Consider the following 24,790-nt stretch of genomic DNA (forward strand, 5'->3'; position numbering starts at 1 on the left):
CCATCCCTATTTTTGCATCTTTTCCCCCTTTCCTCTCTCCTCCATCCCATTTTTTGGGAGTTTTTCCCCACTTTCCCTCTCTTTTCCCCCTTTTCCCTGCTCCCTAATCCCATATTTTGGGAGTTTTCCCTCCCTTTCCCTCTGTTTCCTCCCTTTCCCCTCTCCTCCATCCCAATTTTTGGGAATTTTCCCCACTTTTCCTGTGTTTTCCCCCCTTTCCCTTCTCCCTAGTCCCATTTTTTGGGCTCTTTTCCCCCATTTCCCTGCTCCCTAATCCTATTTTTTGGGCTCTTTTCCCACCTTTCCCTCTCTTTTCCCCCATTTCCCTACCCCCTAATCCCATTTTTTTGGGGAGTTTCCCCCCCCTTTCCCCTCTCCCCGTCCCCATTCCCGGCATTCCCGGCATTCCCGGCATTCCCTGTCCTCCCCAGGTTCTGCGAGGTGGAATTCCAGGGCCCTCTCTCCATCCAGGAGGAGTGGGTGCGGCACCTCCAGCGCCACATCCTGGAGATGAATTTTTCCAAGGCGGATCCGTGCCGGAGCGAGGCGCCCCCGGAGCCCCCGGCCCTGGCTGAGGCTCCCTGAGATTTTTCCCAATTCCCGGGGAAAAAACCACAGGGAAAAAAAAAAAAACAAAACCAACAAAAACCAACACAAAAACCCAACCAAACCAAGACAAAAACCCCAACGCGACGACCCCGAATCCCGGCGGGATCTCCTGGGCGAGCGCTCCCGGAGCCGCCGCTTCCCGCCCCTGGGGGTTCGTCCGGGACCTGTTGGGAATCGGGAATTCTTCGGGAATGGTCCCCCCCGGGCGCGGGGACGGCCGCCCACGAGCACTACACGGAGCCGAGCCCGCGGCTCCCGCCGGCACCGGGGCGGCTGCGCCGGCACCGCGCGCCGGGAAGGCGCCGGCCAGCCGGAATCCCGCCCTCCCTCGCTTCCCGAAAAACCAACAAAGCCAACCCAGAAAAATCCCCTCCTTTCGTTCGAATCCCAAAGAACCGACGGCGTCGCCTCTTCCCGGGGCCGATGCGGGGGCGGGGAATTCCCGGCGTTGGGAATTTGGGACTTCCCCACCCTCCGGAGTTGCTGGATCTTCCCGGTTCCTTCCCGGGGCTTTTTGTATTTCTCGGTGGCCCCGTAGATGTCGGGATTCCCTCACTTCCGGGGTTGCATGTTCCCAAAATTCCCGCTTTTCCCGCCCCACAAACGCTGCCTCCCTCCCGGTTTTCCCCCCACGGGAGCCGGAGCCGGGGGAATCCCGGGAGAATTCCCAAAATTCCCGCCCCGAACCGGGAGGATTCGGCTCCGATTTTTTCCCCAATTCCCACTTTTCCCCTCCCCCGCCGTTGTTCTTTGTTTTATTCCCGGTTTTCCCTCCCAATCCCGACTTTTTTAAACTCTAGATTTGTGTAGAAAACAAAGGAAAGATCCATTTTTATTTGGGAATCCCGAGACTCCCAGATTTCGGGAGGAATTTTAACGGATAAATATTTTGGTGGTTTCCTGATTTTTTTTTTCGTTTTTTTTCCCCAAGTTTTTTTTTTTTAAATTTTTTTTTTTTTTTTCCGCGTTTTTCGGGACGTTCCCGGGATTCCTGTGCCCGGGAGTGGGGGACGACGGATTAAATTCTTCTGGAAATGAATTCCCGGGGAAAAAAAACCAACGGAGTCTCTGGAGGCCTCGAATGTTGGGATTTGGGGCAAATCCGGAGGGATTTGGGGCTTCCGGGGAGGACTGAAGGAGGGGCGGGGGTGGGATTTGGGGATCGGGATCGGGGACAGGGATCGGGATTGGGGACAGGGATCGGGATCGGGGACAGGGATCGGGATTGGGGATAGGGATCGGGATCGGGGACAGGGATCGGGGACAGGGATCGGGGACAGGGATTGGGATTTGGGACACTGCAATCGGGATTTGGGGATCGGGTCCTGGGATTGGGGACAGGGATCGGGATTTGGGGACACCTGGATCAGGATTTGGGGACAGGGATCGGGATTTGGGGACTCCGAGATCGGGATTTGGGGATCGGGTCCTGGGATTGGGGACAGGGATCAGGATTTGGGACAGGGATCAGGATGAGGCCACTTCCAATGGATTTGGGGATGTGGATGTGACCCTGACCTGGGATTTGGGGACTCTGGAATCAGGATTTGGGATTCCGGGATCAGGATTTGGGGACAAAGGGATTGGGGACAGGGAACAGGCTTGGGGACACGGATCGGGATTTGGGGACTCCGAGATCGGGATTTGGGGCAGGGATCAGGATGAGGCCACTTCCAATGGATTTGGGGACCTGGATGTGACCCTGACCTGGGATTTGAGGACTCCGGGATTAGGATTTGGGGACACCGGGACCGGGACTGGGGACAGGGAACAGAACTGGGGACAGGGATTGGGATTTGGGGACAGGGATCGGGATTTGGGGACAGGGATCGGGATTTGGGGACACCGGGACCAGGACTGGGGACAGGGAACTGAATTGGGGACAGGGATCGGGATTTGGGGACAGGGATCGGGATTTGGGGACAGGGATTGGGGACAGGGATCGGGATTTGGGGACACCTGGATTGGGATTTGGGGACAGGGATCGGGATTTGGGGACACCTGGATCGGGATTTGGGGACTCCGGGACCGGGCGGGGCCCTTGGGTGTCCCAGGTGTGACAAACACGTGACCCAGGTGTGACAAACACGTGACCCAGCTGACACACGCGACAAACACGTGACAGAGGTGGCACACGTGATCCACGTGACACCCACGTGACACGGGGGGGGCATCGCAGCGCCACGAGCGGCCACGTGGGGGCGCCCCAGGAGGCGCGGCCTCGGCGCAGGCAGCCAATAGCAGCCCGAGCTGCCGCGAGGGGGCGGGGCCAAGGGCGCGCCTGTCACGCGATAGGTCCGCAGCAGGTGCGGCTGACCAATGGGAGAGCAGAGCGGCGGGAGCCACGCCTCCCCATCAAGGCGACGTCCACTTCAACCAATCGCAGCGCGGGGAACGCGATGAATGGCAGCCGCCGGCGGCCAATGAGACGGGAGCTCCGCGCGGGCCAATCAGCGCGGGGGAGGTGGAGCGGCGCGGCCAATCAGCGCGAGGGGGCGGGGCCCGCGCGGCGCCGTTACCGCCCGGGAAAGGGGAGGAGGCGCCGCCATCATGAGCTACGGTGAGGGGAGGGGGCGGCACCGGGGGTCGTGAGGGGAAACCGGGGGCACCGGGGCACACCGGGGCTGGCCGCGACCGGGGACGGCTCAGGGGTGGCCGGGAACCGGGAGGGGTTGGGGCTGTGCGGGATCGGTGAGCGGCTGGCGGTGTCCGTGAGGAGCAGCGGGGTCGGGACCCGGCGGGGGCCGTGAGGGGGAAGCGGGCGGGGCGGGGGTGGCCGGGACCCCGGAGGGGTTTGGGAAGAGCCGTGAGGGGAAACCGGAGGGAGCGGGATATGGGGGGGGGGGCGTGAGGGGTCCGGGAGGGCCGGGACCGGCGGCGCCCCTGAGGGAGCGGGGCTGACCGGGAGGGACCGGGAGGGACCGGGGATGTCCCTGGGGCACCGGGGGTGACCGTGAGGAGCCGGGGATGTCCCTGAAGGACCGGGGGGACACCGGGACGTGGAGGGGGCGTGAGGGACCGGGGGGGGGACACCGGGACACGGGGTGTCCGTGAGGGACCGGGGGGGGACACGGAGATGTCCGTGAGGGAGCGGGGGGGTTCGTGAGGGACCGGGAAGGGCGGGAAGGAGCGGGGGGACACCGGGATACTGAGGGGGGACCGCGGGACACGGAGATGTCCGTGAGGGAGCGGGAGGGGACACCGGGACACGGCGGGGCCGTGGAGGAGCGGGGATGTCCCTGAGGGAGCGGGGGGACGCGGGGACGTGGCGGGGCGGGGGGAGGGCGTGAGGGACCGGGAAGGAGCGGGGGGGGATCGGAGGGGACCGGGAGGGACCGGGAGTGATGGTGAGAGACCGGAGGGACACGGGGGGGGACACCGGGCACGGAGATGTCCCTGAGGAACCGGGGGGGACGGGAGGGGACCGTGGGGATACCGGGGGTGTCCGTGAGGGACCGGGGGTTGTCCCTTGGGGACCGGGAGGAACCGGGGATGACCGTGAGGGGACCGTGAGGGAGGGAGGGTGACCGTGAGGGGACCGGGGGGACATCAGGACTGAGGATCTCCAGAGCGGGGGTGACCAGGAGGGGCCCGGGGGTGTCCCTGAGGGACCGGGAGTGACCGTGAGGCCCGGGAGGGGTCGGGCCGGAGCTGCCGGGGCCCCGGGCGGTTCCCCCGGGACAGGAGCAGCACCGGGACAGCCCCAATTCCTGGGAATTTGCTCCCAATCCAGCTCCATTTGCATGTCCTGATCCCGCTTTAGGCACTGGGACAGCCCCAAATTCCATCCAAAATTGGGTTTATTCCCAATCCAACTCCTCTTCTTCTTCCCATCGCTCCTCTCCGAGCCCTTATAATCCCATTTTCTCCTTTTTTCCATGAATTTGATTCCTTTCCTGGTTCCTGGAGCGGCTTCTGCTCACCTGGGATACACCTGGAGGGGGTGGGGCAGCGATTCCCGGCAATATTCCATGCAAATTCCCAGCTGGAGGCGGGGAAAAGAACGGCAGAATTAATTAATTGGCTTATTTTTGTAACGAGGAGCCGCTAATGAAGGACAAAATTCCACTGAAAAGCTCCAGGGAATGAGGGGAGCCAGGAATATCCATCCCAGAATGGGATAAAACTCCCCAAAAAACCCATCCTAATTCCCGAGTTTTGAGCAGCAATTCCTCCTTCCTGATAATTCCCAAATCCTCAGTGCTGGGAATTCTTCCCACCTCGGAATGAAAAGCCGGGATTTGTGCCCGGAAGGGGCTTTTGGGAGCTGATTCCGGGAGCCGATTCCTGGTGGATTTGGGTGGAATTTGGGAGGAATTTGGGAGGAATTTGGGAGCCGGCAGCGAGAGGCTCCGGCTGGGACTCGGCCCCAGCGGGATTTGCCTTTTCCAGGTTACGGAGATTGGAATTCGGGCAGCAGCAGAGGCAAGTGCGGGATGTTCTTCCCTCCGGATTCCTCCCTCGATCCCTCCGGATCCCTTCCCGAATCCCTCTGGATCCGTCCCCGGATCCCTTCCCGAATCCTTCTGGATCCCTTCCCGGGATCCCTCCCCGGATCCCTCTGCAGCCCTCTGCGGATCCCTCCCCGGATGCCTCCGGATCCCTTCCCCAGATCCCATCCCGGATCCCTTCCCCGGATCCCTCCCCTCGATCCCTCCCCCCGGATCCCTTCCCCGGATCCCTCCGAATCCCTCCCCGGATCCTTCCCCAGATCCCTTCCCAGATCCCTCTGGATCCCTCCCCTGATCCCTTCCTGGATCCCTCCCCCAATCCCTTCCCGGATCCTTCCCCAGATCCCCCCGAATCCCTCCCAGATCCTTCCCCAGATCCCTCCGGATCCCTCCCAGATCCCTCCGGATCCCTTCCTGGATCCCTCCCCAGATCCTTTCCTGGATCCCTTCCCCGGATCCCTCCCCGGGATCCCTCCCCGGGATCCCTCCCCGGATCCCTCGGGATCCCCCGGCCGACCTCTCCTTTCCCCCGTTCTATTCCCAAATTCCCGCCGGCTCCAACCAAAAGCGGCATTTCCGGGGCGGGGAAACGGCTCCGAGCGAGCACCGGGGGGGATCTGGGGAAGCCGGACCCAACCTTCCTGCGGCCCCATCCCAGGGATTCTGCCTTGGATCCCAAATTCCCGCCCCAAATCGGGGTTTTGGGAAGGACAATCCCCAAATTGGAGATATTGAAGCTAAAAAAATAAAGCTGGGAATGGGTCCTGGATGCGTCCAGGGTTTTTGTGGAGTGGGGATTCCCGCTGGGAATTCCCGCTGGGGGCGGGTGGGATTGAGGTGTTCCCGTTTTTTTGGGATTCTCCCAGGAAATCGTTCCCTGAGGCCTCGAGGTTTTGGGGTGATTTGAGCAGAAATTTGGGAATTTTTCTCATTTTCACTGGAATTCGGGATGGGAAGGGAAGGAAATAACTGGGAATGATCCCAAATTTTGTGGGGGATAATTGGGAGTAATCCCCAATTTTGGGGTAAAACTGGGAATGACCCTAAATGCTGTGGGAAATTTGGGAATGATCCCAAGTTTTGTGGTAAAAACTGGGAATGACCCCAAATTCTGTGGCTTTTCCATTTTTTTCTGGGAATAACCCCAAATTCTGTAGGAATAATCCCAAATTCTGTGGTAAAATCTGGGAATGGTCCCAAGTTCTGTGGGAATAATCCCAAATTCTGCGGTAAATAACCAGGAACGACCCCAAATTCTGTGGTTCTCCCGTTTTTTTTCTGGAAATAACCCCTAATTCTGTGGTAAAACCTGGGAATGACCCCAAATTCCGTGGTTTTCCCCTTTTTTTCTGGGAACGACCCCAAATTCTGTGGGAATAATCCCAAATTCTGTGGTAAAAACTGGGAACGGTCCCAAATTGTGGGGTAAATAACTGGGAATGACCCCAAATTCCGTGGTAACAACTGGGAATGACACCCAATTTTGTGGGAATAGTCCCAAATTCTGTGGTAAAACCTGGGAATGACCCCAAATTCCGCGGTAAATAACCGGGAACAACCCCAAATTCAGTGGGAATAATCCCAAATTCCGTGGTAAAACCTGGGAATGGTCCCAAATTCCGTAGTTTCCCCCTTTTTGCTGGGAACGACCCCAAGTTCCGTGGTAAAACCTGGGAACGGCCGCAGGTTCCGCGGGAACCGACCCTGAATCCCGAATCCCCAAATCCCGAATCCCAAATCCCCAAATCCCACATCCCCAATCCCTGAATCCCCGAATCCCAATTCCCAAATCTCCAATCCCGAATCCCCGAATCCCCAAATCCCACATCCCCAAATCCCCAATCCCCGAATCCCCAAATCCCCAAATCCCCAATCCCCAGTCCCCAAATCCCCAATCCCCAAATCCCCAATCCCCAAATCCCGAATCCCAATTCCCAAATCTCCAATCCCGAATCCCCGAATCCCCAAATCCCACATCCCCAAATCCCCAATCCCCGAATCCCCAAATCCCCAATCCCGAATCCCCAATCCGCAGTCCCCAAATCCCACATCCCCAATCCCCGAATCCCCAAATCCTGAGTCCCCCAATCCCCAATCCCAAACCCCCGAATCCCCAAATCCCCAGTCCCCCAATCCCCAATCCCAAACCCCGAATCCCGAATCCCCGTGGCAGGTTACGAGGGCTATGGCTACGGCTACGGCTACAGCCAGGAGAACTCCGGCGCTTACGGGTACGGAGCGGCCGCCGGGAATTCCTGGGATTTGGGGAACTCGGAGCCCGACGGGGCCCCCGAGGGCGGCGGCGAGGCCGGGAAGCCGCGGCTGGAGCTGGGAGCGCACCCGGAGACGGAGGGCGGGCAGGGCCGGAGCTACGGCACCGCCGGAGACAGGTGGGGATGGGAATGGGGGAATGGGAGTGGGAATGGGAATTGGGGAAATGGGGGAATGGGGAATGGGAATGGGGATGGGAATGGGGAATTGGGGGAATGGGGAATGGGGATGGGGAATGGGGAAATGGGGAAATGGGATGGGGAATGGGAATGGGGGATTGGGGAAATGGGGAATGGGGAGGGGAATGGGGATGGGAATGGGGGAATGGGGGAATGGGGATGGGAATGGGGGAATGGGAGTGGGAATGGGGCAATGGGAATGGGGATGGGGAATGGGAATGGGGAATGGGGAAATGGGGAATGGGGGAATGGGGATGGGGAATGGGGATGGGAATGGGGAATTGGGGAAATGGGATGGGGAATGGGAATGGGGGATTGGGGAAATGGGGAATGGGGAGGGGAATGGGGATGGGAATGGGGGAATGGGGGAATGGGAATGGGGATGGGAATGGGGGAATGGGAGTGGGAATGGGGCAATGGGAATGGGGATGGGGAATGGGAATGGGGAATGGGGAAATGGGGAATGGGGGAATGGGGATGGGGAATGGGGATGGGAATGGGGAATTGGGGAAATGGGATGGGGAATGGGAATGGGGGATTGCGGAAATGGGGAATGGGGAGGGGAATGGGGATGGGAATGGGGGAATGGGGGAATGGGAATGGGGATGGGAATGGGGAGGGGAATGGGGATGGGAATGGGGGAATGGGGGAATGGGAATGGGGATGGGAATGGGGGATTGGGGAGATGGGATGGGGAATGGGAATGGGGTAATGGGGAATGGGGATGGGAATGGGGGATTGGGGAAATGGGATGGGCAATGGGAATGGGGCAATGGGAATGGGGAATGGGAATGGGGAATGGGAATGGGGCAATGGGGATGGGGAATGGGGAAATGGGAAATGGGAGTGGGGGAATGGGAATGGGGCAATGGGAATGGGGAATGGGGAAATGGGAAATGGGAGTGGGGGAATGGGAATGGGGCAATGGGAATGGGGAATGGGGAAATGGGAAATGGGAGTGGGGGAATGGGAATGGGGCAATGGGAATGAGGAATGGGAATGGGGCAATGGGAATGGGGAATGGGAATGAGGAATGGGAATGGGGCAATGGGGATGGGGAATGGGGAATGGGGGAATGGGGAAATGGGAGTGGGGGAATGGGAATGGGGAATGGGGATGGGGATGGGGAATGGGGAAATGGGAATGGGGAAATGGGAATGGAGGAATGGGGAATGGGGAATGGGGGAATGGGGAATTGGGAATGGGAAATGGGGAAATGGGAATGGGGAATGCGGAAATGGGGATGGGGAAATGGGAATGGAGGAATGGGAGTGGGGAATGGGGAATGGGGAATGGGGGAATGGGGAATTGGGAATGGGAAATGGGGAAATGGGAATGGGGAATGCGGAAATGGGGATGGGGAAATGGGAATGGAGGAATGGGAGTGGGGAATGGGGAATGGGGGAATGGGGATGGGAATGGGGGAATGAGGAAGGGGAAATGGGGAAATGGGAATGGGGGATGGGAATGGGAAAACGGGAATGGGAATGGGGATGGGGAAATGGGAGAAAAAGCCCCATCCCAACCTCCTCCCTTCCCCTCTCCCTCCCCATTTTTGTTCCCCTCCATGGCAAAACCTCCCAGAAATTCCCCAAATTCCCCGTTTTTTCCCCCATTTTCCCCGCTCAGGTACGATCCCTACGAATCCTACGATTCCCGCTCCTCGCTGAACGACCGGGATCTCTACCGGCCGGGCTACGACTATCCCGACTATCCCGACTATCCCAATGATTATCCCGACTACCCCAACGATTATCCCGACTACCCCAACGATTATCCCGACTACCCCAACGACTACCCCGGCGATTATCCCGGCGATTATCCCGATTATCCCAACGAATCCGAGCCCGACGCCAACGACTTCTACGGGAGCCGCCCGCGGGAGCAGCAATTCCAGGGCAAATTCCGGGAGAGTTTTGGCCAGCGGGGCCACGGCTGGGGCCGGGAGAGGCCGTTCCCGGGCTACCCCGGCCGGGGGGGCTGGAACGAGCCCCGGGGACCCCCCGGATCCAAGCGGCTCCCGTCGCTCTTCTCCCAAAACATCCTCCCCGAGCCCGGCGCCTTCCAAGGGTTCCGAGGCTTCCCCGGGAATTTCCGCGGGATGAAGAGGATGAGGAGGGGCTGGAAGATGTGGGACGCGGATTTTAGGGTGAGCTCGGGGGGTTTTTTTTTTTTTCTCACCGTTTCCCGGGTTTTTCCCACGGTTTTCCCATGGGGGAAGGGTCAGGATTTGTGGTGGGAAGGAGAAATGTTGGAATTCCTGAGAAGTTTTTGCTTAAAAAAAAAACCTCAAAAAATGGGATTTGGGTGCTGAAAATGGGGGGGGGTTGGGAATGGTGGAGCTTTGGCAGGGCTTAATTCCCAACGTTTTGGGGGTTTAATTCCTGGTTTAATTCCTGGTTTACTTCCTTTTCTATCCCTGTTTTTTCCCCCTTTTTTTCCCCCTTTTTTTCCCCCTTTTTTTCCCCCTTTTTTTCCCCCTTTTTTTCCTTTTTTTTCCTTTTTTTTCCTTTTTTTTTCCCCCCTTTTTTTCCCCCTTTTTTCCCCCTTTTTTTCCCCCTTTTTTTCCCCCTTTTTTTCCCCCTTTTTTCCCCCCCCGTTTTCCCCCCCGTTTTTCCCCCGTTTTTCCCTCCTTTTTCCCTCCTTTTCCCCTTTTCCCCCCCTTTTTTCCCCCCCTTTTTCCCCCTTTTTTCTTTTCCCTCCTTTTCCCTCCTATTCCCTCCTTTTTCCCCCTTTCCTCCCCTTTTTTCCCCCTTTTTTCCCCCTTTTTTCCCCCTTTCTTCCCCCTTTCTTCCCCCTTTCTTCCCCCTTTCTTCCCCCTTTCTTCCCCCTTTCTTCCCCCTTTCTTCCCCCTTTCTTCCCCCTTTCTTCCCCCTTTCTTCCCCCTTTTTTTCCCCCTTTTATCCCCCCTTTTTCCCCCATTTCCCCCATTTCCCCTCCCTTTTTCCCGCAGCTGCAGCGGAAGCGGCTCCGCCGGGACTCGCTGGGCCGGAAGCGGAAGCAGCCGAGCGGCTCCGAGGAGCCCGAGGGGAAAGCGCCCAAAACCGACGGCTCCGACAACTCCGACTCCGACAACGACAACGGTCAGGGGGCGGGAACGGGATCGGGAACGGGATCGGGGACGGGGACGGAGCCTGGGATCGGGAACGGGATCGGGGATGGGGCCTGGGATCGGGAACGGGATCGGGAACGGAGCCTGGGATCGGGATCGGGGACGGGGCCTGGGATCGGGAACGGGATCGGGGATGGGGCCTGGGATCGGGAACGGGATCAGGAACGGAGCCTGGGATCGGGAACGGGATCGGGGATGGGGCCTGGGATCGGGAACGGGATCGGGAACGGAGCCTGGGATCGGGGACGGGATCGGGATCGGGGATGGGGCCTGGGATCGGGAACGGGATCGGGGATGGGGCCTGGGATCGGGAACGGGATCGGGAATGGAGCCTGGGAGCGGGGACGGGATCGGGAACAGAGCTCGGGAACAGGATCAGGATTGGGAGTGGGAACAGAGCCTGGGATCGGGAACGGGATCGGGAACGGAGCCTGGGATCAGGAACGGGATCGGGGATGGGGCCTGGGATCGGGAACGGGATCGGGATCGGGGCCTGGGATCGGGAACGGGATCGGGAACGGGGCCTGGGAGCGGGAACGGAGCCTGGGAGCGGGGACGGGATCGGGAACAGAGCTCGGGAACAGGATCAGGATTGGGAGTGGGAACGGAGCCTGGGATCGGGAACGGGATCGGGGACGGAGCCTGGGATCGGGAATGGGATCGGGGATGGAGCCTGGGATCGGGAACGGGATCGGGGATGGGGCCTGGGATCGGGATCGGGAACAGAGCCCGGGATCGGGATCGGAGCCTGGGATCGGGATCGGGAACAGAGCCCAGCATCGGGAGTGGGAACAGAGCCTGGGATCGAGGACGGGATCGGGAACAGAGCCCAGGATCGGGGATGGGGACGGGAACAGAGCCCAGGATTGGGGACGGGATCGGGGACAGGATCGGGAACAGAGCTCGGGATCGGGGATGGGATCGGGAGTGGGAACGGAGCCTGGGATCAGGGACGGGATCGGGAACAGAGCCCGGGATCGGGAACAGGATCGGGAGTGGGAACGGAGCCTGGGATCGGGAACGGGGTCGGGAACAGAACCTGGGATCGGGAACGGGATCAGGAATGGGATCGGGATTGGGAACGGAGCCCAGGATCGGGGGCGGGGACGGGAACAGAGCCTGGGAACAGGATTGGGGATGGGGATGGGGATGGGATCAGGATTGGGATCAGAGCCTGGGATCGGGGATGGGATCAGGGATGGGGATGGAATCGGGAACAGAGCCCGGGAACGGGATCGGGGATGGGGATGGGATCGGGATTGGGAACAGAGTCTGGGATCGGGAATGGGATGGGATTGGGATCGGGAACAGAACCTGGGATCGGGAACGGAGCCGGGATTGGGGACGGGGATGGGATCGGGAATGGAGCCCAGGATCAGGGACAGGAACAGAGCTGGGATTGGGGACGGGATCGAGGATGGAGCCGGGATCGGGGACAGAGCTGGGATCGGGGACAGGATCGGGAACGGAGCCCAGGGACAGAGCCGGGATCGGGGATGGGAACGGGATCAGGGACAGAGCCGGGATTGGGACAGAGCTGGGATTTGGGGACGGATCCTGGGATTTGGGGTGGATGCGGGATCGGGGACGGAGCCCGTGTTTCGGATGGATCCCAGCTTTTGGGCTGGATCCTGGTTTTTGGGCTGGATCCCAGGTTTTGGGGATGGATCCCAGGTTTTGGGGATGGATCCCAGTTTTTGGGGATGGATCCCGGTTTTCCTGCCCCTGCTGAGAGCGTTGCTCGTTCCAGAGGAAGGCACGGAGGGAGAATCCGGAGAGAAGGAGGGATCCCGAGGGGTGAGTGAGGGAAATCCCGGGATTTTGGGGCTGAGGGAGGGAAATCCAGGGATTTTGGGGTGGGAGGGAGGGAAATCCAGGGATTTTGGGGTGGGAGGGAGGGGGAAATCCTGGGATTTTGGGGCTGAGGGAGGGAAATCCCGGGATTTTGGGGCTGAGGGAGGGAAATCCCGGGATTTTGGGGTGGGAGGGAGGGAAATCCAGGGATTTTGGGGTGGGAGGGAGGGGGAAATCCTGGGATTTTGGGGCTGAGGGAGGGGAAATCCCAGGATTTTGGGGCTGAGGAAGGGAAATCCTGGGATTTTGGGGCTGAGGAAGGGAAATCCCGGGATTTTGGGGCTGAGGGATGGGGGAGGCTTCCAAAGACAAAAATCCTGGGATTTTGGGGCATTCCCGAAGGATTTCGGGTGGGGGAAGGGGAATTTTCCATGGGAAGCGTGGGAATTCCAGGAAGTTCCGGCCTCTCCCAATAAAATTCCCGTCCCCGGGAGATTCCATTGGGAAAATCCCCCGGAATTTGGGATCCCCTGCCCGACCCAGGGCGATTCCAGAGGGAGCAGCTGGGGGGGGTTTCCTCGGGGGGGTTGGAAATTCCCAACGTTTCGCTTTTTCCAGGAAGGGGAGGATGAAGAGGGAAGGGACTCGGAGAAAGGTGAGTTGGGATCCTTGGGATTCCCATTCCAGGGGGAAATTCCAGGAATTCCCCAGGGGCTCGGAGTGGAATCCCTGCTCCTCATCCAGGAGGGGAAATCCAGGGGATTCCAGGGATCAGGGGTTAATCCATCCCTAAATCCTGGAAATCTGGGACTGAGCCATCCCTAAATGCCGGAAATCTGGGACTGAGCCATCCCTAAATCCTGGGAAATCTGGGATAATCCATCCCTAAATCCTGGGAAATCTGGGATAATCCATCCCTAAATCCAGGAAATCTGGGACTAAATCCTCCCTAAATCCAGGAAATCTGGGATAATCCATCCCTAAATCCCGGAAATCTGGGACTGAGCCATCCCTAAATCCTGGGAAATCTGGGATAATCCATCCCTAAATCCTGGGAAATCTGGGACTAAATCCTCCCTAAATCCAGGAAATCTGGGATGATCCATCCCTAAATCCCGGAAATCTGGGACTGAGCCATCTCTAAATCCTGAGCCATCCCTGAATCCCAGAGAAATGTGGGAATAGTCCATCCCTAAATCCCAGAAATCTGGGAACGATCTGTCCCTAAATCTTGGGAAATCCCTGAATCCTGGAAATCTGGGACTAAATCCTCCCTAAATCCAGGAAATCTGGGAATAGTCCATCCCTAAATCCAGGAAATCCGGGATAATCCATCCTTAAATCCCAGAAATCCAGGACTGAGCCATCCCTAAATCCAGGGAAATCCCTAAATCCCAGAGAAATCTAGGATTAAATCCTCCCTAAATCCAGGGAAATCCGGGACTGAGCCGTCCCTAAATCCTGGAAAATCCCTAAATCCAGGAAATCTGGGATAATCCATCCCTAAATCCCAGGAATTTGGGACTGACCCCCTCCCAAATCCATCCCTAAAATTCCCTCATCCCATTCCCAAAAATCTGGGGGCCCCTTTGGATCCGGGCTGGGATTTTCCCGCCTTTCCCAACCTCTTTTTTTCCTTGGGAAAAGCCGGGTTTGGGATGGATTTTCCTGGATCTGGGGGGGGGATTCCCAAGGCCATTCCCGAGGCCATTCCCGAGGCCATTCCCGAGGCCATTCCCGAGGCCATTCCCGACATTCCCGGGGCCATTCCCGGGGCCATTCCCGAGGCCATTCCCGACATTCCCGGGGCCATTCCCGGGGCCATTCCCGGGGCCATTCCCGGCATTCCCGGGGCCATTCCCGGGGCCATTCCCGACATTCCCGGGGCCATTCCCGGCATTCCCGGGGCCATTCCCGGGGCCATTCCCGGCATTCTCGAGGCCATTCCCGAGGTTTTTCCCACTTTTCCACAGGAGCCCTGAGCATCCAGGAGGAAATTTCCCAGCTCCGGCAGAAGCTCCAGGCCGGGAAGAAATCCCAGGATCGGCAGAAGAAGCGGCACCGGGATCGGATGGTGGAGAGGTGACGGAATTTTGGGAATTTTTTCACCTTTTTTAGGGAATATTTCACTTTTTTTGGGAGTATTTCACTTTTTTCCAGGAATATTTCACCTTTCTTTGGGAATATTGCACCTTTTTGGGAATATTGCGCCTTTTAAAGGAATATTTCACTTTTTTTAGGGAATATTTCACTTCTTTTAGGGAATATTGCACCTTTATTGGGAATATTGCACCTTTATTGGGAATATTGCACCTTTTTAGGGATTTTTTGGTTTTTTAAAGGAACTTCCCCCTTTTTTAAGGGATTTTTTTCTCCTTTTTTTAGGGATTTCCCCCCTTTTTTAGGGATTTCTTTCCCCTTTTTTAGGGAACATTCTCCTTTTTTAGGGATTATTTTCCTTTTTAAGGACTTATTTCCCTTTTTTCAGGAATTTTTTCCCCTTTTTTAGGGATTTTCTCTCCTTTTTAGGGATTCTTTCCCCTTTTTTAGGGATTCTTTCCTTTTCCAGGATTGGGAATCGAGTCCCTCCTGCCATTCCCAGTTATCCCAACATTTCCCCCTCCTTGGTGACCCCCCAACCTCTCCCTAAATCCCCAAAAACCTGGGAAAAACACCCAAAAAACGACAGGAAAACCCCCAAAAAACCCAGGAAAAACAAACAAAAACAAAACTGACAGGAAACCCCCAAAAAACCCTGGGAAAACCCCAAAACTCTGGGATAACCTCTGGGAAAACCCCATAAAAACCATGGGAAAACCCCAAAACTCTGGGATAACCTCTGGGAAAACCCCAAAAAAACCCAGAAAACCCCAGGAAAACCCCCAAAAACCTGGGAAAACCTCAGGAAAACCCCCCCAAAACCTGGAAAAAACCAGGAAATCCCCAAAAAAGGTGGAAAAACCCCAGGAAAAGCTCCCAAAATGCCGGGATAACGTCCGGCAGTGCCGCAGCAGAGGCCGGCAGCTTCCGGGGGGGGTCCCGGCATCCTTCCCGGCATCGTTCCCGGTGTCTCCCATTCCCGGTGCCATTCCCAGTGTCTCCCATTCCCGGTGCCATTCCCAGTGTCTCCCATTCCCGGTGTCGTTCCCAGTGTCTCCCATTCCCGGTGCCATTCCTGGCCCCGTTCCCGGTGCCATTCCCAGTGTCTCCCATTCCTGGCCCCGTTCCCGATGTCTCTGATTCCCGGCGTGGTTCCCGGTGTGCCCCATTCCCGGTGTTGTTCTGGGTGTCTCCCATTCCCGGTGTCCCTGATTCCCGGTGCCATTCCCGGTGTTGCCGCTGTTGCAGGATCCAGTTTGTGTGCTCATTCCCGGTGCCATTCCCGATGTCTCTGATTCCCGGCCCCATTCCTGGTGTGCCCCATTCCCGGTGTCTGCCATTCCTGGTGCCTGTTGTTCCCAGTGTCTCTGATTCCCGGTGCCATTCCTGGTGTCTCCCATTCCCGGTGCCATTCCCAGTGTCCCTCATTCCCAGTGTTGCCGGTGTTGCAGGATCCAGTTTGTGTGCTCATTCCCGGTGTCCCTCATTCCCGGTGTCCCTCATTCCCGGTGTCCCTGATTCCCGGTGTCCCTGATTCCCGGTGCCATTCCCGGTGCCATTCCCAGTGCCATTCCCAGTGCCATTCCCGGTGTTACTCCCGCAGGATCCAGTTTGCGTGCTCATTCCCGGTGCCATTCCCAGTGCCATTCCCGGTGCCATTCCCGGTGCCATTCCCTCAGGATCCAGTTTGCGTGCTCATTCCCGGTGCCATTCCCAGTGCCATTCCCGGTGCCATTCCTGCTGTTGCAGGATCCAGTTTGTGTGCTCATTCCCGGTGCCATTCCCAGTGTCCCTGATTCCTGGTGTCATTCCCGGTGCCATTCCCGGTGTCCCTGATTCCTGGTGTTGTTCCTGCAGGATCCAGTTTGTGTGCTCATTCCCGGTGCCATTCCTGGTGTTATTCCCGTTGTTATTCCCATTGTTATTCCCGCAGGATCCAGTTTGTGTGCTCATTCCCAGTGCCATTCCCGGTGCCATTCCCGTTGTTATTCCCTCAGGATCCAGTTTGTGTGCTCATTCCCGTTGTTATTCCCGCAGGATCCAATTTGTGTGCTCATTCCCTGATTCCCGGTGCCATTCCCGGTGCCATTCCCAGTGTCATTCCCGGTGTTATTCCCGTTGTTATTCCCGCAGGATCCAGTTTGTGTGCTCATTCCCGGTGTTATTCCCTCAGGATCCAGTTTGTGTGCTCATTCCCGGTGCCATTCCCGGTGTTATTCCCTCAGGATCCAGTTTGTGTGCTCATTCCCGGTGTTATTCCCGGTGTTATTCCCGGTGTTATTCCCGCAGGATCCAGTTTGTGTGCTCATTCCCGGTGTTATTCCCGGTGTTATTCCCTCAGGATCCAGTTTGTGTGCTCATTCCCGGTGCCATTCCCTCAGGATCCAGTTTGTGTGCTCATTCCCGGTGTTATTCCCGCAGGATCCAGTTTGTGTGCTCATTCCCGGTGCCATTCCCGGTGCCATTCCCGTTGTTATTCCCGCAGGATCCAGTTTGTGTGCTCATTCCCGGTGTTATTCCCGGTGTTATTCCCGCAGGATCCAGTTTGTGTGCTCATTCCCGGTGCTCATTCCCGTTGTTATTCCCTCAGGATCCAGTTTGTGTGCTCATTCCCGTTGTTATTCCCGCAGGATCCAGTTTGTGTGCTCATTCCCGGTGCTCATTCCCGTTGTTATTCCCTCAGGATCCAGTTTGTGTGCTCATTCCCGGTGCTCATTCCCGGTGCCATTCCCTCAGGATCCAGTTTGTGTGCTCATTCCCGGTGTTATTCCCGGTGTTGTTCCCGCAGGATCCAGTTTGTGTGCTCATTCCCGGTGTTGTTCCCGCAGGATCCAGTTTGTGTGCTCATTCCCGGTGCTCATTCCCGGTGTTATTCCCGCAGGATCCAGTTTGTGTGCTCATTCCCGGTGTTATTCCCGCAGGATCCAGTTTGTGTGCTCATTCCCGGTGTTGTTCCCGCAGGATCCAGTTTGTGTGCTCATTCCCGGTGCTCATTCCCGGTGTTATTCCCGCAGGATCCAGTTTGTGTGCTCATTCCCGGTGTTGTTCCCGCAGGATCCAGTTTGTGTGCTCATTCCCGGTGTTGTTCCCGCAGGATCCAGTTTGTGTGCTCGCTGTGCAAGTTCCGCACGTTCTACGAGGAGGAGATGGGGCAGCACCTGGACAGCAAATTCCACCGGGAGCATTTCCAGTTCGTGGGCTCGCGGCTGCCGCAGCAAACGGCGCAGTTCCTGCAGGTGCATCCCCGCCCCTCCCCGCCCCATCCCCGCCGCCTCCCTGCGCTCCCTCATTCCCTCATTCCCTGCTTTTCCTCATTCCCTCATTCCCTGCGCTCCCTCATTCCCTGCTTTTCCTCATTCCCTCATTCCCTGCTTTTCCTCATTCCCTCATTCCCTGCGCTCCCTCATTCCCTCATTCCCTCATTCCCTCATTCCCTCATTCCCTGCGCTCCCTCATTCCCTCATTCCCTCATTCCCTCATTCCCTCATTCCCTGCGCTCCCTCATTCCCTGCTTTCCCTCATTCCCTGCTTTCCCTCATTCCCTCATTCCCTCATTCCCTCATTCCCTCATTCCCTCATTCCCTCATTCCCTGCGCTCCCTCATTCCCTGCTTTTCCTCATTCCCTCATTCCCTGCTTTTCCTCATTCCCTCATTCCCTGCGCTCCCTCATTCCCTGCTTTCCCTCATTCCCTCATTCCTTGCCTTTCCTCATTCCCTGCTTTTGCTCGTTCCCTGCCTTTCTTCATTCCCTCTTTCCCTGCCTTTCCTCATTCCCTGCCTTTCCCTCATTCCCTGCATTCCCTCATTCCCTGCTTTCCCTCATTCCCTGCCTTTCCCTCATTCCCTGCATTCCCTCATTCCCTGCTTTTCCTCATTCCCTGCCTTTCCTCATTCCCTCATTCCCTGCCTTTCCTCCTTTCCTGCTTTTCCTCATTCCCTGCTTTTCCTCCTTTCCCTGATTCCCTGCTTTTTCTCATTCCCTGATCCCCTGCCTTTCCTCATTCCCTCATTGCCTGATTTTTCTCATTCCCTGCTTCTCCTCATTCCCTGATCCCCTGCTTTTCCTCATTCTCTGATTCCCTGCTTTCCCTGCTTTCCCTGCTTTCCCTGATTCCCTGCTTTCCTGCTTTCCTGCTTTTTTTGCTTTCCATTTTCCTGCTTTTCCTCATTCCCTGCTTTCCTGCTTTCCCTGATTCCCTGTTATCCCGCTTCCCTGATTCCATTTCCCTGCTTTCCCTCATTCCCTGTTTCACTGCTTCCCTGCTTTCCTCCTTTCCCTGATTCCCTCCTTTTCCCTCCTTTTCCCTCCTTTTCCCTCCTTTTCCCTCCTTTTCCCTCCTTTTTCCCTTCTTTTTCCCTTCTTTTTCCCTTCTTTTTCCCTTCTTTTTCCCTTCTTTTTCCCTTCTTTTTCCCTCCTTTTCCCCTCCTTTTCCCTCCTTTTCCCTCCTTTCCCCCTCACCCCCCCCCACCCCCCCGGTGCTTTCCCGCTGGGATTTGGGAATTTCTGGGATGAGAATTCCCTCAATCCCCATTATCCCGGAGAATTCCCTGCCCAGGGATTGGGGGATTCCTGGGATGGGGATCCCGTTATCCCGGAGAATTCCCTGCCCAGGGATTGGGGGATTCCTGGGATGGGGATCCTGTTATCCCAGAGAATTCCCTGGGATGGGGATCCCGTTATCCCGGAGAATTCCCTGCAGGAGGGGTTGGGGGATTCCTGGGATGGGGATCCCGTTACCCCAGAGAATTCCCTGGGATGGGGATCCCGTTATCCCGGAGAATTCCCTGCAGGAGGGGTTGGGGGATTCCTGGGATGGGGATCCCGTTACCCCAGAGAATTCCCTGGGATGGGGATCCCGTTATCCCGGAGAATTCCCTGCAGGAGGGGTTGGGGGATTCCTGGGATGGGGATCCCCTTATCCCAGAGAATTCCCTGCCCAGGGATTGGGGGATTCCTGGGATGGGGATCCCCTTATCCCAGAGAATTCCCTGCCCAGGGATTGGGGGATTCCTGGGATGGGGATCCCGTTATCCCAGAGAATTCCCTGGGATGGGGATCCCGTTATCCCGGAGAATTCCCTGCAGGAATACGTGGCCAACAAGACGCGGAAGACGGAGGAGCGGCGCCGCGGGATCAAGGACATCAACGCCGTGATCCAGCAGATCTACCGGGAGCAGGACCTGACCCAGGGTATCCCGGGATTCCGGGGGGATCCGGGGGGGGAATCCCACGGGAACGGGGCAGGGAATTCCCTGGGATGGGGCAAAGAGGGATCCCCAGGGATGGAGCGTTTTGGGATCCCCAGGGACGGGGCTGGAATGTCCCAGAGGGATCCTGAAGGAAGGAGAGTTTTGGGATCCCTTGGGAACAACGGGTCTGGAGTGTCCCAGAGGGATCCCCAGGGATGGGTCTGGAATGTCCCAGAGGGATTCCCGAGGGAAGGGAAGCTTTGGGATCCCCCAGGAATGGGTCTGGGATGTCCTGATCCCAATCCTGATCCCGATCCCGCTGCAGAGGTGGGCATGGAGCACTTGGGATCCCCAGGGATGGGTCTGGAATGTCCCAGAGGGATCCCCAGGGAAGGGAAGCTTTGGGATCCCTTGGGAATGGGTCTGGAATGTCCCAGAGGGAGTTGGGAGGATCCCGAGGGAAGGGAAGCGTTGGGATCCCTTGGGAACAACGGGTCTGGAATGTCCCAGAGGGATTCCGAGGGAAGGGAAGCTTTGGGATCCCCAGGGATGGGTCTGGAATGTCCCGATGCCGATGCCGATCCCGCTGCAGAGGTGGGCATGGAGCACTTGGGATCCCCAGGGATGGGTCTGGGATGTCCCAGAGGGATCCCCAGGGAAGGGAAGCTTTGGGATCCCTGGGAATGGGTCTGGGATGTCCCGATCCCAATCCCAATCCCGATCCCGATGCCGATCCCGCTGCAGAGGTGGGCATGGAGCACTTGGGATCCCCAGGGATGGGGCTGGAATGTCCCAGAGGGATCCCCAGGGAAGGGAAGCTTTGGGATCCCTTGGGAATGGGTCTGGAATGTCCCGATCCCGATCCTGATCCCAATCCCGATGCCGATCCCGCTGCAGAGGTGGGCATGGAGCACTTGGGATCCCCAGGGATGGGGCTGGGATGTCCCAGAGGGATCCCCAGGGAAGGGAAGCTTTGGGATCCCCGGGAATGGGTCTGGGATGTCCCAATCCCGATCCTGATCCCAATCCCAATCCCAATCCCGCTGCAGAGGTGGGCATGGAGCACTTCCTGCGGAAGGTGGAGGCCGCTCACTGCTCCGCCTGCGATCTCCTGATCCCGATGCAGTTCGGATCCATCCAGAAACACCTCAAATCCCTGGATCACAACCACAACCGCCGGGTGAGCCCCGAAACCCCGGGAATTCCCTCGGGAATGCCCCAAAACCCCGGGAATTCCCTCGGGAATGCCCCAACATCCCGGGAATTCCCTCAGGAATGCCCCAACATCCCAGGAATTCCCATGGGAATGCCCTGAAACCCCGGGAATTCCCACGGGAATGCCCCAAAATCCCCAGAAGTCTCATAGGAATCCCCCAAAATCCCCAGAAGTCTCATAGGAATCCCCCAAAATCCCCAGATTTCCCACAGGAATCCCCCAAAAATCCCAGGAATTCCCACAGGAATGCCCCAAAATCCCCAGATTTCCCACAGGAATCCCCCAAAAATCCCAGGAATTCCCACGGGAATGCCCCAAAATCCCCAGATTTCCCACAGGAATCCCCCAAAAATCCCAGGAATTCCCTCGGGAATGCCCCAAAATCCCCAGAATTCCCACAGGAATCCCCCAAAATCCCAGGAATTCCCACGGGAATGCCCCAAAATCCCCAGATTTCCCACAGGAATCCCCCAAAATCCCAGGAATTCCCACAGGAATGCCCCAAAATCCCAGGAATTCTCATAGGAATTCCCCAAAATCCCCAGATTTCCCACAGGAATCCCCCAAAAATCCCAGGAATTCCCACAGGAATGCCCCAAAATCCCCAGATTTCCCACAGGAATCCCCCAAAAATCCCAGGAATTCCCACGGGAATGCCCCAAAATCCCAGGAATTCTCACAGGAATCCCCCAAAATCCCCAGATTTCCCTCAGGAATGCCTCAAAATCCTGGGATTTCCCACAGGAATGCCCCAAAATCCCAGGAATTCCCACAGGAATCCCCCAAAATCCCAGGATTTCCCACAGGAATGCCTCAAAATCCTGGGATTTCCCTCATCCTCTGCCCTGGGGTTCTCCAGGGGCTTCTCCTGGGGATTTTTCCAGGAGTTTTCCAGGGGATTTGGGGCTCCAAAAGGCTTTTTTCCCAAAATTCTGAGGGGGTTTGGATGGATTTGTGCCCCCAGACCCTTTTTCCACCCAAATTTCCCAGGAATTTTCCCAGATTTGTTCCCCCAGACCCTTTTCCCCCTGGAATTCCCAGGGAATTTTCCCAGATTTGTTCCCCCAGACCCTTTTCTCCCCCTGGAATTCCCAGGAATTTTCCCAGATTTGTGTCCTCAGACCCTTTTTCCCAGGGAATTTTCCCAGATTTGTTCCCCCAGACCCTTTTACCCCCCCAAATTCCAGGAATTTTCCCCAATTTGAGCCCCCAGACCCTTTTTCCTCCCTGGAATTCCCAGGAATTTTCCCGGATTTGGGTCCCCAGACCCTTTTTCCCCAGGGAATTTTCCCCAGTTTGTTCCCCCAGACCCTTTTCCCCCTGGAATTCCCAGGAATTTTCCCGGATTTGGGTCCCCAGGCCCTTCCTGCCCCATCCCTGCAATTCCCTGTTCCCATTCCAGGCCATGATGGAGCAATCCAAGAAATCCTCGCTGGTGGTGGCCCGGAGCATCCTCAACAACAAACTCATCAGCAAAAAGCTGGAAAAGTACCTCAAGGTGGGAATTCCCGGAATTCCGAGGGCGGGAATTCCCCGGGAGGGCTCTGGGGGGGGGTTTTTTTTGGGGGGATGTTTTGGGTTTTTTGGGGGGGAAGTTCCCGGAGTTTTCCTCTCCTGCTCTGTGGGATTGAGGCTGGAGCTGCTCTTGGAGGGGGGATTCGGGGGATTTTTGGGAATGTTGGAATGGTTTGGGGTGGGAGGGGGCTTGAATCCCAGAAATCCCCAAAATCCCATCCTAAAAATCCCAGAAATCCCAGAAATCCCATCCCAAAAATCCCAGAAATCCCAAAAATCCCATCAATCCCATCCATCCCCCAAATCCCAGAAATCTCAGAAATCCCATCCCCAAAATCCCATCAATCCCATCCCAAAAGTCCCATTAATCCTGTTAATCCCAGAAATCCCATCCCCCAAATCCCAGAAATCCCATCCCGAAAATCCCAGAAATCCCATAAATCCCTTCCCCAATATCCCAGAAATCCCAAAAATCCCATCCCTAAAATCCCAAAAATCCCAGAAATCCCAAAAATCCCATCCCAGAAATCCCATCTGGGAATTGCCTCTGGGAATTCCATCCCATTCCCTGCCAGGCAGGAATTCCTGCCCCCAATTCCCACAAATGCCCCACTTTTCCATGGGAAGCCATTCCCTGTATCCCAACCCCTCTCCTGGAGCCCCTGGAATCCCCCCTGGAATGTTCTGGAAGCTCTCCCTGGATCCCTTCCTGCTCCAGGGGAAAATTCCCGGCTCTCCCGAGGCTCAGGGACCCCAAAATCCCGGAATTCCGGGATAATTTGGGTGGGAAAAGGACCTGAAATCCCAGCAGGGATAATCCCACAATTCCAGCTGGATCCTTGGGCAATTGCAGCTCTGGGAATTCCCTCCCCTCCCTCCCAGGCAGGAATTGCTGCCCCCAATCCCCGTTTTTTAGCGGGATTTGGGATCCTGGAGGCAGCAGCTGCTCCGGAGGCTGGGGGGGAGTGGGAGGTGAGAATTCCTCGGAGAATCCCGAGGGAAGCTCCAAGTGCGTTGTGGGTTCGGGGGTTTTTTCCTTTTTTTTTGTCTTTTCCAGGGGGAAAATCCCTTCACGGATGATCCCGAGGAGAAGGAGGAGCACGAGGAAGGGGAAGGAGGAGGGGAGGAAAATCCCGGGAATGCCGAGGAAGGAGCAGGGGAGGAAAATCCGGAAAATCCCGAGGGAAATCCCGAGGGAAATCTTGAAAATCCTGAGGAAAACCTTGAAAATCCCGAGGGAAATGTGGAAAATCCCCAAAATCCTGAGGAAAATCCCGAGGAAAACAAAGATCCCGAGGAAATTCCAGGCACTGAAAACGAGGAGACGGGAACAGGGACAAATCCAGAGCCGGATAAGGCGGAAAATTCCCAAAATCCCCAGGAATTCCCGGAGGAATTCCCACGGGAAGAGCAGCAGGAGGAAGAGGAAACCTCTGGAATGCACCAGGAGTGAATTCCCAGCGGGAAAAGGACCCAGAATATTCCCTGGATGTGTTGGATCCGTGTCCGTGGATGTTCCCCGTTCCCAGCCCCGAATCCCAGGAATTCCCGGGAAAAGGAGGGGATTTTGTTGGAATTTTTTGTTGGGAAGTTTTTGTACCAGATCTCCCAAAGTTTTGCTGTGATCCCGTTTTTTTTTTGGGCGTTTTTGTTTGGTTTTGGGGTTTTTTTCCCTTTTTTTAGGTGGATTTGTCGGAATTTTTTTCCTCCCCCGGAGCCTCTTCCCTCGGGAATGGGGAATTTTCCAGGTGGGACAAGGCTGGGATTTGTCCCCCTCCCCTCGCCGAGGTTTTTCCAGGATTTCCTGTGGCTGTGGATCCCCCTTTTCCCGATGTTCTCCTGCCGTTCTCCCGCTGTTTTCCCAGTTTTTCCCGGTGTTTTCCCGGTGTTTTTCCCCCCCCCTCTCGGAGCGAAGCGTTCGGTGCCGTTGTGTCCGTTGTGAAACGGGAGAATTCCCGAGGTTTTTGTGGATTTTAAAGGACTCATCCCGAGGTTATCCCGCCTCCTTCATCCTTGGGAAAGCTGGGAGCGGCTCTGCAATCCCAAATTCCCGTTCCTTTGGGATCACGGAGCTCCCCTCCCGATCCCGACGCGTTCCTGCCCAAAATGAGGGCAAAAGCCGGGATTTGGGTGCCAGGGATGTTTGGGGATGGATGTGGATCTGGTTTTCCGGGAATTGTGGAGTTCGGGGGTGCTCCAGGTTGGGTTTGGAATGGGGAAATTCCCTCCCAGAATGGGGAAATTCCGCCAGGAAAGGGGAAAATTCCCGCCAGGAACGGAAAAGGGAGGAAAAAGGGATGGGGAAAATGATGGAAAGGGGGTGGAAAAAAGGGTGGGAAAAGGGATGGAAAG

The 24,790-nt window shown here is 56.9% G+C and overlaps 2 protein-coding genes across 2 annotated transcripts in view; both read left to right on the forward strand.

Moving 5' to 3' along the window:
* WIZ (WIZ zinc finger) overlaps positions 1 to 1,682 on the forward strand; it is a 52,707-nt gene extending 51,025 nt beyond the window's left edge. The window contains 1 exon segment of the mRNA XM_068997859.1: positions 432 to 1,682. Coding sequence (XP_068853960.1) covers positions 432 to 585 — 154 coding nt within the window. The 3' untranslated portion in view covers positions 586 to 1,682.
* Positions 1,683 to 3,095: 1,413 nt separating this feature from the next.
* AKAP8L (A-kinase anchoring protein 8 like) lies at positions 3,096 to 24,434 on the forward strand. Its single transcript, XM_068998060.1, has 13 exons — positions 3,096 to 3,169; positions 5,002 to 5,034; positions 7,234 to 7,450; positions 9,140 to 9,659; positions 10,464 to 10,593; positions 12,373 to 12,419; positions 13,035 to 13,071; positions 14,390 to 14,498; positions 17,611 to 17,752; positions 19,603 to 19,708; positions 20,757 to 20,887; positions 22,326 to 22,421; positions 23,496 to 24,434. Exons 1-13 carry the CDS (start codon positions 3,160 to 3,162, stop codon positions 23,889 to 23,891), a joined length of 1,974 nt encoding a protein of 657 aa, XP_068854161.1. The 5' UTR covers positions 3,096 to 3,159; the 3' UTR covers positions 23,892 to 24,434.
* The last annotated feature ends 356 nt before the right edge of the window (positions 24,435 to 24,790 follow it).

This window comes from Aphelocoma coerulescens, chromosome 30, assembly GCF_041296385.1.
Source record: "Aphelocoma coerulescens isolate FSJ_1873_10779 chromosome 30, UR_Acoe_1.0, whole genome shotgun sequence".
Lineage (NCBI taxonomy): Eukaryota > Metazoa > Chordata > Aves > Passeriformes > Corvidae > Aphelocoma > Aphelocoma coerulescens.